Source organism: Uloborus diversus, chromosome 1, assembly GCF_026930045.1.
Source record: "Uloborus diversus isolate 005 chromosome 1, Udiv.v.3.1, whole genome shotgun sequence".
Classification (NCBI taxonomy): Eukaryota; Metazoa; Arthropoda; class Arachnida; order Araneae; family Uloboridae; genus Uloborus; species Uloborus diversus.
This window is the reverse complement of record NC_072731.1, coordinates 86,149,334-86,164,110: the sequence shown is the minus strand read 5'-3', so window position 1 is coordinate 86,164,110 and position 14,777 is coordinate 86,149,334. Positions and strand designations below refer to the sequence as shown.

The 14,777-nt window shown below is 32.4% G+C and overlaps 1 protein-coding gene across 1 annotated transcript in view; it reads right to left on the bottom strand.

The window, feature by feature from the left end:
• Positions 1–1,396: 1,396 nt before the first annotated feature.
• The window catches only part of LOC129229147 (phospholipid scramblase 2-like), a 62,092-nt gene continuing 48,711 nt past the window's right edge, over positions 1,397–14,777 (bottom strand). The window contains exons 7-8 of the mRNA XM_054863462.1: positions 12,049–12,210; positions 1,397–1,555 (exon numbers count right to left, since the gene is read on the bottom strand). Of these exons, the coding sequence (XP_054719437.1) occupies positions 1,496–1,555; positions 12,049–12,210 (222 nt within the window). The 3' untranslated portion in view covers positions 1,397–1,495. The remainder of the gene's footprint in view (positions 1,556–12,048; positions 12,211–14,777) is intronic.

Genomic DNA, 14,777 nt, shown 5'->3' with positions numbered 1-14,777 from the left:
AATGACCATTCATATTACATGGAATCTTTAACAAAGTCTTAGAACTCTGAACAAAGAATAGTTTAACATGCTTACAACAGATATAAATTTATCTGATATTTTATTTTAAGCTCAAAATTGAGTTTATTCAGAAATTCATTTCTTACTGGCATCATAAATTTTTGAGTAGTAGGAGGAAAGTATCCTCATATATATAACAGCTAATGATCGAGTAATCCACTAGCTTCAACAATGAAACTTGCGCCAAAGCATGATAATTTGACAATATGTTTTGGTAATGTTTAACCTGCAGGGAAAGGCTTTATTTTGACAAGGCTGATCTTGATCCGGTAACTTAACTGTTTTACCATGTCATTTCAGGGAAATGAAGAAAAGAAAAAAATGGTCAACAATGAAAGATACCTACTGGAGTTAAGGGTTAATCCACTGGAGTTAGGGTTACAATTTCAACTATCAAAATATCACCAAACAGGCAATGGCTTTGTTCAAATGTAGAAGCAATTTCCACCCGTCATATCATGACAGGCGACTTTCTAAATATAAAATACATTTCTGCAGATAATTCCTTTCCTTCAATACAACAATAACTGTACTAACAGAACAAGTGAAAATAAAGATGAGTAAATATGCATTGCACTTGCTAATAAATTAAATTAATAGTAACTTTTTCCATGAATTCTTCCAGTGGAACATTGGTGCAGAACCTATCAGGCTATTGCACCAAAAAACTCAATCGAACCAACTGACCAGTAGAACACATGCTGCACAAGAACCACCAAAACTAACTGAACCACTGACACGAGACTGAAATATTTCAATGGGTTTTGCAATTATTTACAGAACACTTTCATAATTCTGATGGGCATCTAGTTAAAAATATGAAATCTGCATGTCTTAGAAAAATAATCTTGAATATAATTTGGTTAATAATACGCATGTATATCGCTAAAAATAATGGGGAAAAAACTACAGAACAGAAAATTTTAAAATGAAAATTTAAAGTAGGTGCAGAAATTTCATGCATTATCAACAAAAGTGACATTAAAAAAAAAAAAAAAACCTCCAATAACGAGAGTTATACAGCAAAAGGTACTCAAAAATGAAATCAGCATTAAAGCTTAATGAAATGCAATTTAAAAATAGGAATATTGCATACAATGCAATTAGTTTACTTTTTAAAACCGGACATAACTGATACAAGAATCTGGATTTTCAACAAAACTAGATGAATTGCAATAAAGTCATTGTAATTGTCAAACCTAATCCAAATATCAACATGCTTTGCACAAAAATTGTTTTGTATCTTGCAAAATTGTAACACATAAGCTTTCATCGGCCAAATGTGAATTCACAGGTAATCCATAATAAAAATTTAATTTTATGTAAGGTAAAACAGTTCAGAAATATGAAAAGAAAGACATAAAAAAATCTATTCCACCATATTGAAAGCAAATGAATTCTTTTTTTGTTGCTGAAGAAACAATCTCACATTCAGTTATAACATGCCAGGCATATCCTGTTCTTTATTTCTTTGCTTTTCAAAAAACATGAAATCCTAAAAAAAAAAGGTAATTTTTAAGATTCAATACTCAAAAAACCCCAACATTTGTAATTCAAAAATAAGAGTACTTCCCCACAAAATACCAATTAATGTACAGAAATACAGTATTAAGATTTTATGAAATATCATGTTAGAAAGTATAACATTATTTAGCCATGCATTATCTGCCAATGTTTACTGTTTCATACATATTCATTCTTACAAAGGTTTATAGTTTTCATTGTCTTATGCTAGTTGAAGTCAGCTTTATTTAACACTCATGATTGAATAATTTAGATAAGTAACTAACAATATACACTAAATATACTACAAGTAAAAGAATATTTTATTAATTTATTCTTTGAGCAGTGCCACATGATTTTTCCTCCATGTGAATAACAAGAAATGAATGATAAACAGAACCTTAAAATAAAATTAACAAATGCAAGTACATTCAACAATTTGAAATGTATACAAAAGCCTAATAAATATATTTTTTTTAGTAAATGTAAAATAACTTTCATTTGTACAACAATTATTTTAACCAAAGAAACCTGGAAACATTTTAAGTAGTATGAGTAATAAAGTCAGACCAAACAACGTAAGTAGAAGCACAAATTTGTAAATTACAGCAGACACGTGTTTCGGCGTTACAGGGAACGCCTTTTTCAATGCAAAAAATACATTATTTTTTGCATTGAAAAAGGCGTTCCCTGTAACGCCGAAACACGTGTCTGCTGTAATTTACAAATTTGTGCTTCTACTTATGTTGTTTGGTCTGACTTTACTATTCAGCACAAAGGTATTTATTTATCTTTATCTAGTATGAGTAATGTTTCAATTATTGTAAAGATTTATTACAGCAAATACCAATACAACGAAACATTCATTTCAACAAAATAGATATTCAAGTCCCCTTTTAATTGCCATTATATTACTTGAATTTCATTACAACAAACAAAAATTGTAGTCCCTTGGATTTTGTAGTAACAGGATGTTATAGTACTTAAACTTACATGTATGTGACATAGATGTTTTTGTTATAACACCAATACTTTTGTCATCAATGCAATAGGGATGCAGAATATATTTTTACTTCCCACATTTCCCTCAATCCATACGAAAACATATGAAAATTTCTTTAAAATTTTATAATATGTTAGACATTTCAGATAAAAATTAATTCTGTATTACTATAGGTGTAGAGAATTTTGGTACAAGTGTACAAATTGCATCTTTAAAAACTTATAATCAAAAACTAAATTAAGTAAATATATGTGAGTTTTAACCAAAGTCTTATGCATAATATTTACTAACAAATATAAGTAATTGATCAACAAATAGTTAATAAAAATCTAAAGAATCGTGATGCAAAAAGAAACATGTATTCAAATAACATGCAAAAAAGTATGAAATTAAAAAAAAAAAAGTATAAGCAAAAAATATATTTTAGAGTTATATTAGTAATTAGGCTACATATACTACATACAAATAATTAATAACTAATGACACGACTGCCGAAATTTTAAGGCAGTCAAAAGCCAATGAAAGAAATTTTTGAATTTGAGTAACTCATGCCAATTATCGATATTTGTATAATTTTGTCAGAGCATTAGAATTAACTAATTTATGTATTTAATTGCTATTATAAGCATCCTTAACCAATTTGAATTTTTGAAATCTTCAAAAAACTAAGATGAACACTGATACAAATTAATATTAATTTCAACAAGTGGATCCACTCGGGTACAACTAAATTAAAATTTTTGAGTGTTCGTGGTAAAATGACGATCATATTGCTGCATAAAATATGATATGATAAAAACTGAAAATAATGGTAAATAGAAAATTAGAGATGTTTAATCGATAAAATTACATTGCAAACAAAAGCAGGGAGTTTTACATGAGCAAATACAATTGGATTTCAAAATGCCTAAAATTGGAACAGAAGCGTAAAAAACAACCATAATGCCTTTATCCATTATGGCTGTTCACACATGTTAACATGTTAATGAGAAAAATTATAATTCTTATACTAGTACGTATATGAAAATGAGTTCGGTTTTGTTAATGCAATATTTATTTAAAGGGCTTGTTTTTCACGATGTCACTTTTCTTGATTGCTGCTCTAACATTGAGCTAATCGCAATAAAATGTTGCTTTTTAAAGCAAAGCCTTATTACAGTCTATTTTCAACATTTCTATTTACAGTCCTCTTATTATAAAAGAAAGAAAAGAGCTGTACGTTTCACAAGAACAACTATATGGAAAATTCCTGAATCTGGTATTTAGCCTTTCCCGCAGTTTGTAGAGTCAGACTTTTGCTCTAATCTAATCGGCTTTAATTAATAGCTAAACAATGAAAAATTACATTAGGATGAGTCAATGCTTACTTTGGCGCTCAGTTGGAATAAAATATCGAAAATCTTAAGGTTTCGAGTGTTCTTCTTAAGAGTCATTTTTTTAAAGCTGGACACTTTTGATAGCTGTCATCAATTGTCTTCAATTTTCGTAAAAAATTCAGGATGTGTTAGTGGTACTATGGTAAGAAAAAGTGAAGTTTCTTTTGCTAAAAAACTGATTTGTTTGTCCTTGAGTAGGGACCAAAGTTTAAGGTCTTGAAAAAAAAGAGCTAAATATATGATTGCTTTGCTTCAAAAGAAAGAGTGAACCAAGCCAATTCTTTTAAATGTGGATACTAGCATAAATATTTTGGTGGCTCACTCATGGCTTTGAGGGCAAAGGGGCAATTGAAACTGCTACTTTTTTTGCCTTGTTTGGGCTTGGATATCTGCAGAAGCCGAGAGTAACCCTCGGAAATAAGTATATGATTAACTACTCACCACAGTATAGTACTAAAAAATATATAAAATAGCTTTCGTGTCTTTTGGTTTTAGAGGTTAAACGGTCTCAAAGTCGATGATTTTTTAAAAATGCCCAAGTTTAGAGGTCAATAACTTTGATCGCCTCTGGTCAACACTTTGGGACACAGCTGCAATTATAGTCCAATTGGTGTAGTTTAAGGTCCAGGTTAGAAACCCATGGCAACTAATTAACTCTTTTAATCACACGGTCTCAAAGTTGATAATTTGAAACAAAAAGAATCACAGTTTTAGGTCAATTACTCTAAAACCCCTGAGTCAATAACTTTGAGCAAGAGCTGTAATTATGCTCTATGTGGTGAAGTTTTCGAAACATGTCAGAAAACCATGAGATCTAATCATCTTACTTAATTAAATGGTCTCAAAAATGATGATTTCAGCATAAAAGAGCATTTTTTTACGAGTTTATATAAGTGCTACTAAAAATCTTATGAGCTCAAACTCGCATAAATACTAGAACGAATCAACAGCCAAATGTACTTTAAGCTCCCAAAATTTCATGCTTCCAGTGTAATAAAACTTTCTGTAACCTTGACCAAAACATGGCAATTCTTCTCACAAATCTGATCCACCATTTTGGAGCACTATATTTTGGAGAACCTAGATACTCAGGATTTGGTTCTCGGAAGCTGAAAATTTGCATAGGTTAGTTTCAAAGACGTCTCTACACCTCTATTAAATTTCACCCCATTTGGGGAGGATTGAGCAGGGCCAATTAGAGAAATTTAGATCAGTTGATGTGGAATCACCCTGATATAACATTGTTGCAATTCACATGCATCTTTTGTTATTTTTGACTTTATAATGATCATAAATCAATGCTATAATTTAGGAAGAGGATTGCAATTGGGTAAGAGATTGATTCTTCTCACAAATCTGATCCACCATTTTGGACAGGGGCGCCAACTTGGAAAAATTATTGGAGGGGCCGGATGTCACCGGGGTCTAGGGAGCATGTTAAAGCAAGGACCCCCCCCCCCGAAAAAATCAGATTTTTGTGCCTTGAAAATGCTAACTGACATATTTTCTGGTGTGTATAATTTATACAAACAATATGTGACATGGCGTTTTCAAAGTAAAACAATCTAAAAATTGGTACACAAATTTTCTGCTTCAATTAGATCAGGTCACTTGCCTTAAGTGAGGGACAATTACACAGTTCCATTTTGTAGGGAGCCGTGCAGTGCCATAGCTGGGCTACAGCACTATACAAGGTAGTGCACTTGACTTGCATGGAAAGGCACTCCTAGTGGCACCGATTTATAACAACTATTGGGGGGAGGGTGCCATAACGGGGGTCTTGCCAGGGGAAATTTTCTAAATTTGAGATTAAAAAAATAGGGAGTTTTAAAGTTTTTTAAGCATTTTAGAGTCATATGATCAACATTAGAACCCCCAAAAACTCAAATCTCGGTAAATCGACACTCTGAGAAACTCGACAAGCAGACACATTTTTTGGCTTTGAAAAAAAAAAAAAAAAACACGCATGGCATTTTCGTAAAAAGCTAATTTAATTTATAGTAATAATTATGCTTTTAGTCTATTACAAAACAGTGAATATACAGCTCTGAAAAGATTGAAATGATATTTAAATAAATCTAAACTATCATTAAGAGAATAAAGCATAAAAGATTGCTGTCTTGATTACTATAAGTGAAATAACTAATTTAAGCTTGCTTTGAATAAGGCTCAGAGTTCATTAAATAAAAATAAAGTCTCCAAATTAATGCTTAAATAGAGTTAAAAAAGTTAAGATAGATTACTTTATTAACTCTAATAATTGAAGAAAACTATCACGTCTTCCATTTAATATAGAAATCAAACCCTGATAAATTTTTCCAGATGAGAAACAATTAGATGAGAGCGCCGGCGGCGGCAGACTTCAGCTGAAGGACACTGGGACAAATTCTATGAGTGCTCTCAGCACCGTAACACTATCATTATTCACACCACTCATTTTCAATTAACCTGCTTACTACCGCAATAGTTATTTGTTTTAATTCATTACTGAATCTATTTTACTATGTAACTATCTTCAAACAAAGAAAGTAAAAAATACCAACATAATTTTGTGATTTTAGAAACCATAATATGACACATAATGTTCTTAAATTATTGAGGTGGCTCTGCCCCACAAAACAAACTATTGAGGGGGCTCGGGCCCCCTCAAGCCCTATGGAGTCGGCGCCACTGATTTTGGAGATCCTAGATATTCAGGATCAGGCCCGGCTCTTGAGGTAGGCAACCTAGGCGGACGCCTAAGGCTGCAGATTTCGAAGTTGAAACATTAAAAAAAAAATTTTTTTAAGTATGAATATCTGTTTCAGCGCTGTAAGATTCACTGATTCAATACTAAAATAATAATAATAATTTAGAGTGTGTACCAGTGCTTGGATATGCAAAACCCAGTTTGTATTTTAACTAGAAACTCACTTTAATTTTAAGCACTTAACTATAATTTTTATTTTATTAATATATTATTTTTTATATTCTTATTAATATTATTCACTTTAATTTTAAGCACTTAACTATAATTTTTATTTTATTAATCTATTATTTTTTATATTATTATTAATATTATTCAATAGGGGGGGGGCGGCACTTGTCAATATCGCCTAGGGCAGCAGAACTACTAGAGCCGGCCTTGCTCAGGATTCGGATCTCGGAAGCTAAAAATTAGCATCAGGCTACACCTCTATAAAATTTCATCCCATTCGGGGATGATCGAGCTCTGATATAATCATTATGCACATTTCACCTGCATCTTTTGTTATTGTCTAACAAATCTGTGTTTTTTTCTTTACTTTCTTATTTGTCAATATATTTATATTTTTACTTTTGAGCCTTATTTAATAAATTTGTTTATTCATAAAAGTTTATTACTAAGTAGTGTATATGCAAATTCTACTGTAATTATGAAATCAATCTCTCACCCAATTGCAATCCTCTTTTTAAATTATAGCATTGATTTATGATCATTATAAAGTCAAAAATAACAAAAAAAAAAAAGGCATGTGAATTGTAACAATGTTGTATCAGGGTGATTCCACATCAACTGATCTAAATTTCTCAAATTGTCCCTGCTCATTCATCCCCGAATGGGGTGAAATTTAATAGAGGTGTAGAGACGTCTTTGAAACTAACCTATGCAAATTTTCAGCTTCCGAGAACCAAATCCTGAGTATCTAAGTTGTCCAAAATATAGTGCTTCAAAATGGCAGATCAGCTTTGTGAGAAGAATTGCCTTGTTGTGTGGTCAAGGTTACAGAAAATTTTATAACACTGGAAGCGTGAAATTTTGGGAGCTTAAAGTACATTTGGCTGTTAATTTGTTCTAGTATTTATGTGAGTGTTAGCTCATAAGATTTTGAGTAGCACGCATAAAAACCCATGAAAAAAACGCTTTTTTATACTGAAATCATCATTTTTGAGACCGTTTAATTAAGTCAGATGATTAGATTTCATGGTTTTCTGACATGAGTCTAAAACTACACCATGTAGAGCATAATTACAGCTTTTGCTCAAAGTTATTCACTCAGGTGTTATAGAGTAATTGACCTAAAACTTTGATTCTTGTTGTTTCAAATTATCAACTTTGAGGTCGCGTGATTAAAAAAGTTGATTAGTTACCATAGGTTTCTAACCTGGACTTTAAACTACACCACTCAGACTATAACCACAGCTGAGTCCCAAAGTTCTAAAGTCCCAAACCTCTAAATTTGGCCATTTAAAAAAAACATCGACTTTCAGATCGTTTAACTACTAAAACCATGAGATATGAAAGCTATTTTATATTTTTCTTAGTACTAAACTGTGGTGAGAAGTTAAACATATACTTATTTCTGAGGGTTACTCACGGCTTTAGCAGATATCCAGGCATGAACAAGGAAAAAAAAGTAAAAAACAGTAGCAGTTTCAATTGACATTTGCGCTCAAAGCCATGAGAGAGCCACCAAAATATTTATGCTAGCCATATACCTAGTATCAAGTAATATCCTTATTTAAAAGAATTGGCTTGGTTCACTCATTGCTTTTGAAGCAAAGCAATCATATATTTAGCTCTTTTTTCTCACAATCTTAAACTTTGACCTCCACTTGGGGGCAAACAAGTCAAATTAGAGAGGAAAGAAGCTTCACTTTTTCTTATCACAATACTAGTAAAATATCCTGAAAGTTTGAGAAAAATTGAAGGTGTGAAGTATCAGGCCCCCATTCACTTTGTCCAGCTTTAAAAAAATGACTCTTAAGATTTGTTCAGGAAAATTTTACCCCAAGTGTAAGTTGACCGGTTTGATTGATTAGTTACCATAGGTTTCTAACCTGGACCTTAAAGTGGCCAAAGTGAATGCCCTAGTGCGTTCCAATCGACGTTTAACGATTCGAGAGATGGCAGCATAGGCGGATTTAGGACTGAGTTCCTGGGGGGGGGGGGGGGATTTTTTTTTAGCAACATTTTTATTTTCCCCACTCCCATGTTTTTGTCTGTTTCTTGTGATGCCTAAGTCCATGCTTTACTTTTTTTGTGTGTCGTTTTCATTAATGTGTGTTTTCATGCTGTCCTTTTTGAATTGACAGTAAGAGAGGCAGCTGATATCAAGAGAGTGACACAGGGCTCCCTTTTAAGTGGATAATAGAATATCTTCAATTTTAGGGGGCCGGGGGTTTCTTCCCCAGAGAAAATTTTGTAAAATGAATATAAAATTCTGCAGTTTGAAGCCTTATAAAGGTTAATTGGATAGACATAGAAATTGATAACTAGATTGAACAGTTGTATTGTTCAAACTTTGTAAGAAACAGCTATTTTAAGTTTGAAAGAAAAAATAAACTATAGATTTCTCATAACAACTTTTTTTTTAATTATAAGTAGTGCAGAAAACGAAAAGGAATAGAGGTAGTGTATCATTTTTTCCCCTGCCTAAACAGATTAACAATATGCAGTAGAAATTGGAGCCCACTTTGCTTAGGATTTTCAAAGACTTATCTAATTATTTTCAAGGACTCTAGAATAATTAAAATTATTTAACTCACTTTATTTGTACTTTCCAGTCTCTGATATTTTAGTATTTGATTGTAAATTTTTAGTCCTGTTCTAACTTTGTGAGAAATAGCTATTTTAAATTTAAAAGAAAAAAGAAACCATAGATTTCTCATGACAACAACTTTTCTTCAGTTGCAAGTAGGGCAGAAAACGAATAGAAATAGAAGGAAGTAGTGCGTATTTTTTCCGTGCTAAACAGATAGACAACATGCAGAAGAAGTAAGATAAAATCAATCAATACAAAAGAATTTCCAAAATACTGCATTTGGGATTGAATAAACAGCATGATATGAAATATGTGAGTCACAAAAATTTATTTCAAATAATGCTACCAATGTGAGAATCATGATTTTTACATTTATAATACAGGATGTGGCAAGGAGCTGAATTTGACATATTTTGGCATTCCACCCCCCTACCATTTGTTAGAAATTTTAAAATTTAAGGTTTGTATCTACACGTTTTCAAATATTCAAGATTTTCAAGCACTTAAAAATGAAATTAGTTTTTTCAAGCAATTTCCATCTTTTAAGGAATGAATCATAAATATTTTTGAGAGTTAGGGACCCACTTCAATGCAGGGGCCCTAAGCAATAGCTTGTTTATCTTATAGGCAAATTTAGCCCCGTTTGCAATTCACTGTTAACTGCAATTTTTTGTTTGATTTTTTTTGTAATTTTCACGAAAATTCGTCAGTTTTTACGGTTAATGGATTTTTAAGATTTTACCAATCTTTGTTAGGTTTTTATAGTCTTTTATTAAATTTCAGCAAATTTTCCCAAAACTTTTGATACTCTATTATTTAGATTTCACTAATGACAAGGACTGACTCACTTAGACTTAGATGATTATGACTTAGCTTACTTTTTAAGCAGTATTTATAAAGTAAGTAAAATTGTACTCTCCCTCTAAGTAAAAAGATTCATTTCATCAGAATAACTCAGATAACTGAAATTTATCAGTTTGCGATAGTATTTATTTTCTCTCTCTCTCTCTCTCTTAAAAAGAGAGAGAGAGAGAAGGAAAAAAACTATGTTTTTTAGAATTCCTCAAAAGGCCAATTAATCTGCTAAGAACATAAATAAAATATACTTTAAATGTGGACAAAAATTATAATGTGTAGATCGTTCTGTTAGCACGAACAGGGGGAGGGGGGAGTTTTTCCCCTTTGCTTTAGGTTCTAATTTGTTAAAATAATCGTCGATTATTATAAGTGTTGCAGCTTAATGTATAGCTTGTTTAGCCTATATTTTCATTCATATACTTGCCCAAATGGTTTTCAGTCCAAAATAGTGAATTTAGACACATTTCCAGCACCCCAGTGACAGCTGTACTATTTGTATTTAATGTTCGGTTTTTTCCCCCTTATCTTTTCTCCCATCAGAAAAGGACATTCGCTTTTCTCTTCATTTTCATTGAACTATTCAAAAAAGAAAGTCATGATTTTTTTTTGTTTCAAGATTTTTGGAAGATGTATTATTACTATATAAAGTTCTTCCAAAACTGGGGGGCATTGCCCCCTGTGCCCCCGCCTATAAATTCACCCCATGCCCTTCTAAATTATTCAAAAAATAAAAACTATTTTTTTTTTTTAATTTTTGGAAGATGTGTTGTTACTACATGAAGTCCTCCCAAAACTGGGGGGGGGGGCATTGCCCCCTCTGCCCCCCCCCATAAATCCGCCCATGGATGGCAGAGGAGTGCCACATCTCATTTGGGTCATGTCAGGAGATCCTGACCGAAAAATTGGAGATGAGAAGGGTTGCAGCCAAATTCGTTCCACGTCTGATGACAGAGGATCAAAAAAGCGCACTGCCTGGAGGTTTGTCAGGAGCTCTTGCAAATGGCCAGTCCCGACGAAAACTTCTTGAAAACCATCATCACAGGTGACGAGAGTTGGGTTTATGGCTACGACGTGGAAACGAAGGTGCAGTCGTCCCAGTGGAAGTCAAAAGGCTAACCAAGACCCAAAAAAGCTCGTCAGGTGAGATCGAACGTCAAAGTGATGATCACTGTTTTCTTTGATTCGAAAAGTGTGATCCATCATGAATTCCTCGCACAAAGTAAAACAGTCAACAGATTTTGCTACCTTGACACCCTGAGAACTTTGCGTCAAAAAATTAGGCAGAAGAGGCCTGAATTGTGGGCGACAGGCAAGTGGTTTCTCCCACCATGACAACGCGCCCTGTCACACTGCCCTCCTCATCCGCTATTTTTTGGCCAAAAACAACATGACAACCCTTCACCAGCCCCCTATTCACCTGATCTGGCCCCCTGCGACTTCTGGCTGTTCCCCAAGCTGAAGTACCCGATGAAAGGACAGCGATTTCAGACGATAGAAGAGATTAAAGAAAAAAAGCGGGAGCAGCTCAACAGCATCCCCGAAGAAGAGTTTTCCAGGTGCATGGGGCAGTGGAAACACCGGTGGGCGAAGTGTATTTCCTCCAGAGGGGAGTACTTTGAAGGTGATAAGTTAGAATAATTGTTAAAAAATTTTAATAAAGAATTATTGAGAAAGTCCAGGAACTTTTTGATCAGACCTCGTATACTTTTGAGCCGTAGAAAATTTTTGTTGCAAAATAACTTACAATCAACATGCAGGCACCCAAAAGAACAGCTTTGACAGTCACATCTAAATCAAGAGGAAATGTTATTCCAAAGTAATCAGCATCAGTAAATGCCTCTCTCAGCAATCCGGCCCATTGTTTTGTGATTTTTCCAACTTGGACATCACCATCTCTTGAAAGAACCTAGGGGGGAGAAGAGAGATTCAACAAAGTTTAGTTTTGTTGTTAAACATAAAAAAATTAATTTTTTATATGGATATTGAAAAAATTCTAACTTATGTTATTTCAATTTATTATATCAGCGCACCCCACTTTTGATGGATGCTGAAAACATTGAGTAAAAATGATTTTTAATTACATGACAAAATTATTTTAAATAGTAAACAATATTATGTTAATCATAATTATTTGAATATCAGCTGCACAGAATTTTAGAAATTACAACTCAAAAGCATTAAATGAGTTGCCAATAAAATGCACAATCACATCTAGCAAATTATGCAAAATATCAAATTCACTAAAGAACAATCAATTTTGAAAAAAGAACAAGTTGAAAAGTAAGGACAGATATTTTCAAGTCTGCTTTAGGTTCTGTAACATGAAAAATTATTTGAAACTTTTTAATTTTTTTATCAACATAAATGTTATTTACAAATATCCTTAATCAGTTTGATTCAAAAACGTGCCAAAAATAAATAAATAAATAAATATATATATATATATATATATATATATATATATATATATATATATATATATATATATATATATATATATATATATATATATAAATGGTTTTAAATTACAGAATTTTATTCTATGCACATAAATAAAATAAAATTCGGTACTTTTCATTTCATCTGTGTGTTGTATCATTTCATCTCATTTGATTCTTAGATACTCTGATTTTTTTAGATTTACAATGCTTTAACAATGAATTTAAGGATTTTATGTTCCTATCTGACATACTTCTACTTACAAATCATTCCACTAGTTGTCTTTTTTTTCACCTCACAATTGATAATTTTCTAAATTTTTCACCACATTTTGGGTGGTTCACTTAGCGTCCAGTCAAAAACTATAACTAAACTTTCATTAACTTCAAGCCACATAACATAATATTCTAGTCGGTTCCTAATATTTCAATCATTATATTCATTGAAATCTTTTTTAGCCTTAATGATATTCAACAATCTACCGAAAAATTTGGCGGATATCTGACTCTGAAAAGAGTAACTAAATCATTTTTAATATAAGATGTAATTTTTAAAAAATAAAGAAAGAAATCATCCCATTTTTAACTGACTTTTTTTTTCTTTTGCTTTAAGTTAATTTTATTTTATTTTCTTTATACAAAAACTAAAGAAGTTTTGCTTTGAGGAGATAAAATTTCCGGGCTTATTGGCCGTGGTCTAGTTGGAGTAGAAATTCCAGATGTCTGGAATTTCTATTCCAATTAGACCACGGCCAATAAGCACGGAAATTTTATCTCCTCATATTGACGCCGGCCGTGAAAGCCTTAAACAGTATTTAAGTTTTGCTTTACTTTTCATTTCACTTTCAAAATACAATTGCAAAAAAAAAAAAAAAACACTCTTTTTCCTTTGATAAATAAGGTGCGAAGTTGTATTCTCATGTGTCAAGAATATATATGATAACTGTAAGTAGTCTAAGAAAATCATCTCCAAAAATTTTTTTGATAATTTTTAAATAAAAAGAACTAAGTATCATTTTTAAATAACGTTGAAAACGGAGATGAGTTAACAACTATTTACATTAGTTAAAAATGAATGCTTAGTGTAAGAAATAACAAAAAAATAAATGTTTATTTCAGCATCACTCTATAACAGAAATTCCAACATGTTGGTGGCAATCCAACGGCGTTGTGAAGCATTTTGGGGGGTTGACATTATTCTTACTTTTAATTATGTATAACATTATCCTTTCTAAAATCATTACATTTGGGGGGAAAAACAGAATTCCCCCCCCCTTTGTAGTGATGCTAAAATTGCAGTTAATTTTGTTAATAAAAGTTTATTGCATTATTTTTTTAACATGTTTATTTATAATTTGTCTTTGCTACAAATGTATGTTAAATCGGAAAGTCAAGATTTGAGTGCCAGAATTTTGAAAGGGGCGAAAAATATGTTGCAAATATTATAGTAGTTATCTTTCCCTGATTTCTACACTCATGGTCTTACATGTATTGTAATGTATAATGGGGGTCGCATGTTTGCAACCTGCAAAAGATTAGGAACCACAATTCTATAATTAAGCGGTTCCCACAAGAGAGTCAGAAGGGGGCATGGTGCAGACTGCACCACTGAAATTTTTAGGGGGTGTTTTAAGGGGTATTTTAATTTTTTTGTGGAGAACTCTCATTCTGGGTGTACTGTGTACTCCATGACATTTCAGGGGTAGAGCCTTTGCTCGTAAAAGGGGGAGGGGGTAGACACTTCTGTCTTAGTTGAGCACCAATCTAAGTTCACAACTAAAGTTCTGCACTGTAAGTGATAAACTTACACAAGGTTTCACTGTACTGTCAAACTTTAAAGAAATGCACGGAAAGTGCTAAAATTCATCATCTACATATATAAAAGAGAATATATATGTATGTGTGTGTGTATGTATGTTCCCTATACACAGGGCGGACTGGCTGACTTTGGCCCAGTTGGCAAAAGAGTACTTTGGCACACCTTTGCAATTACCATGGAACAGGGAAGCATCGGGAGCTCTCTACGAAAACGTTT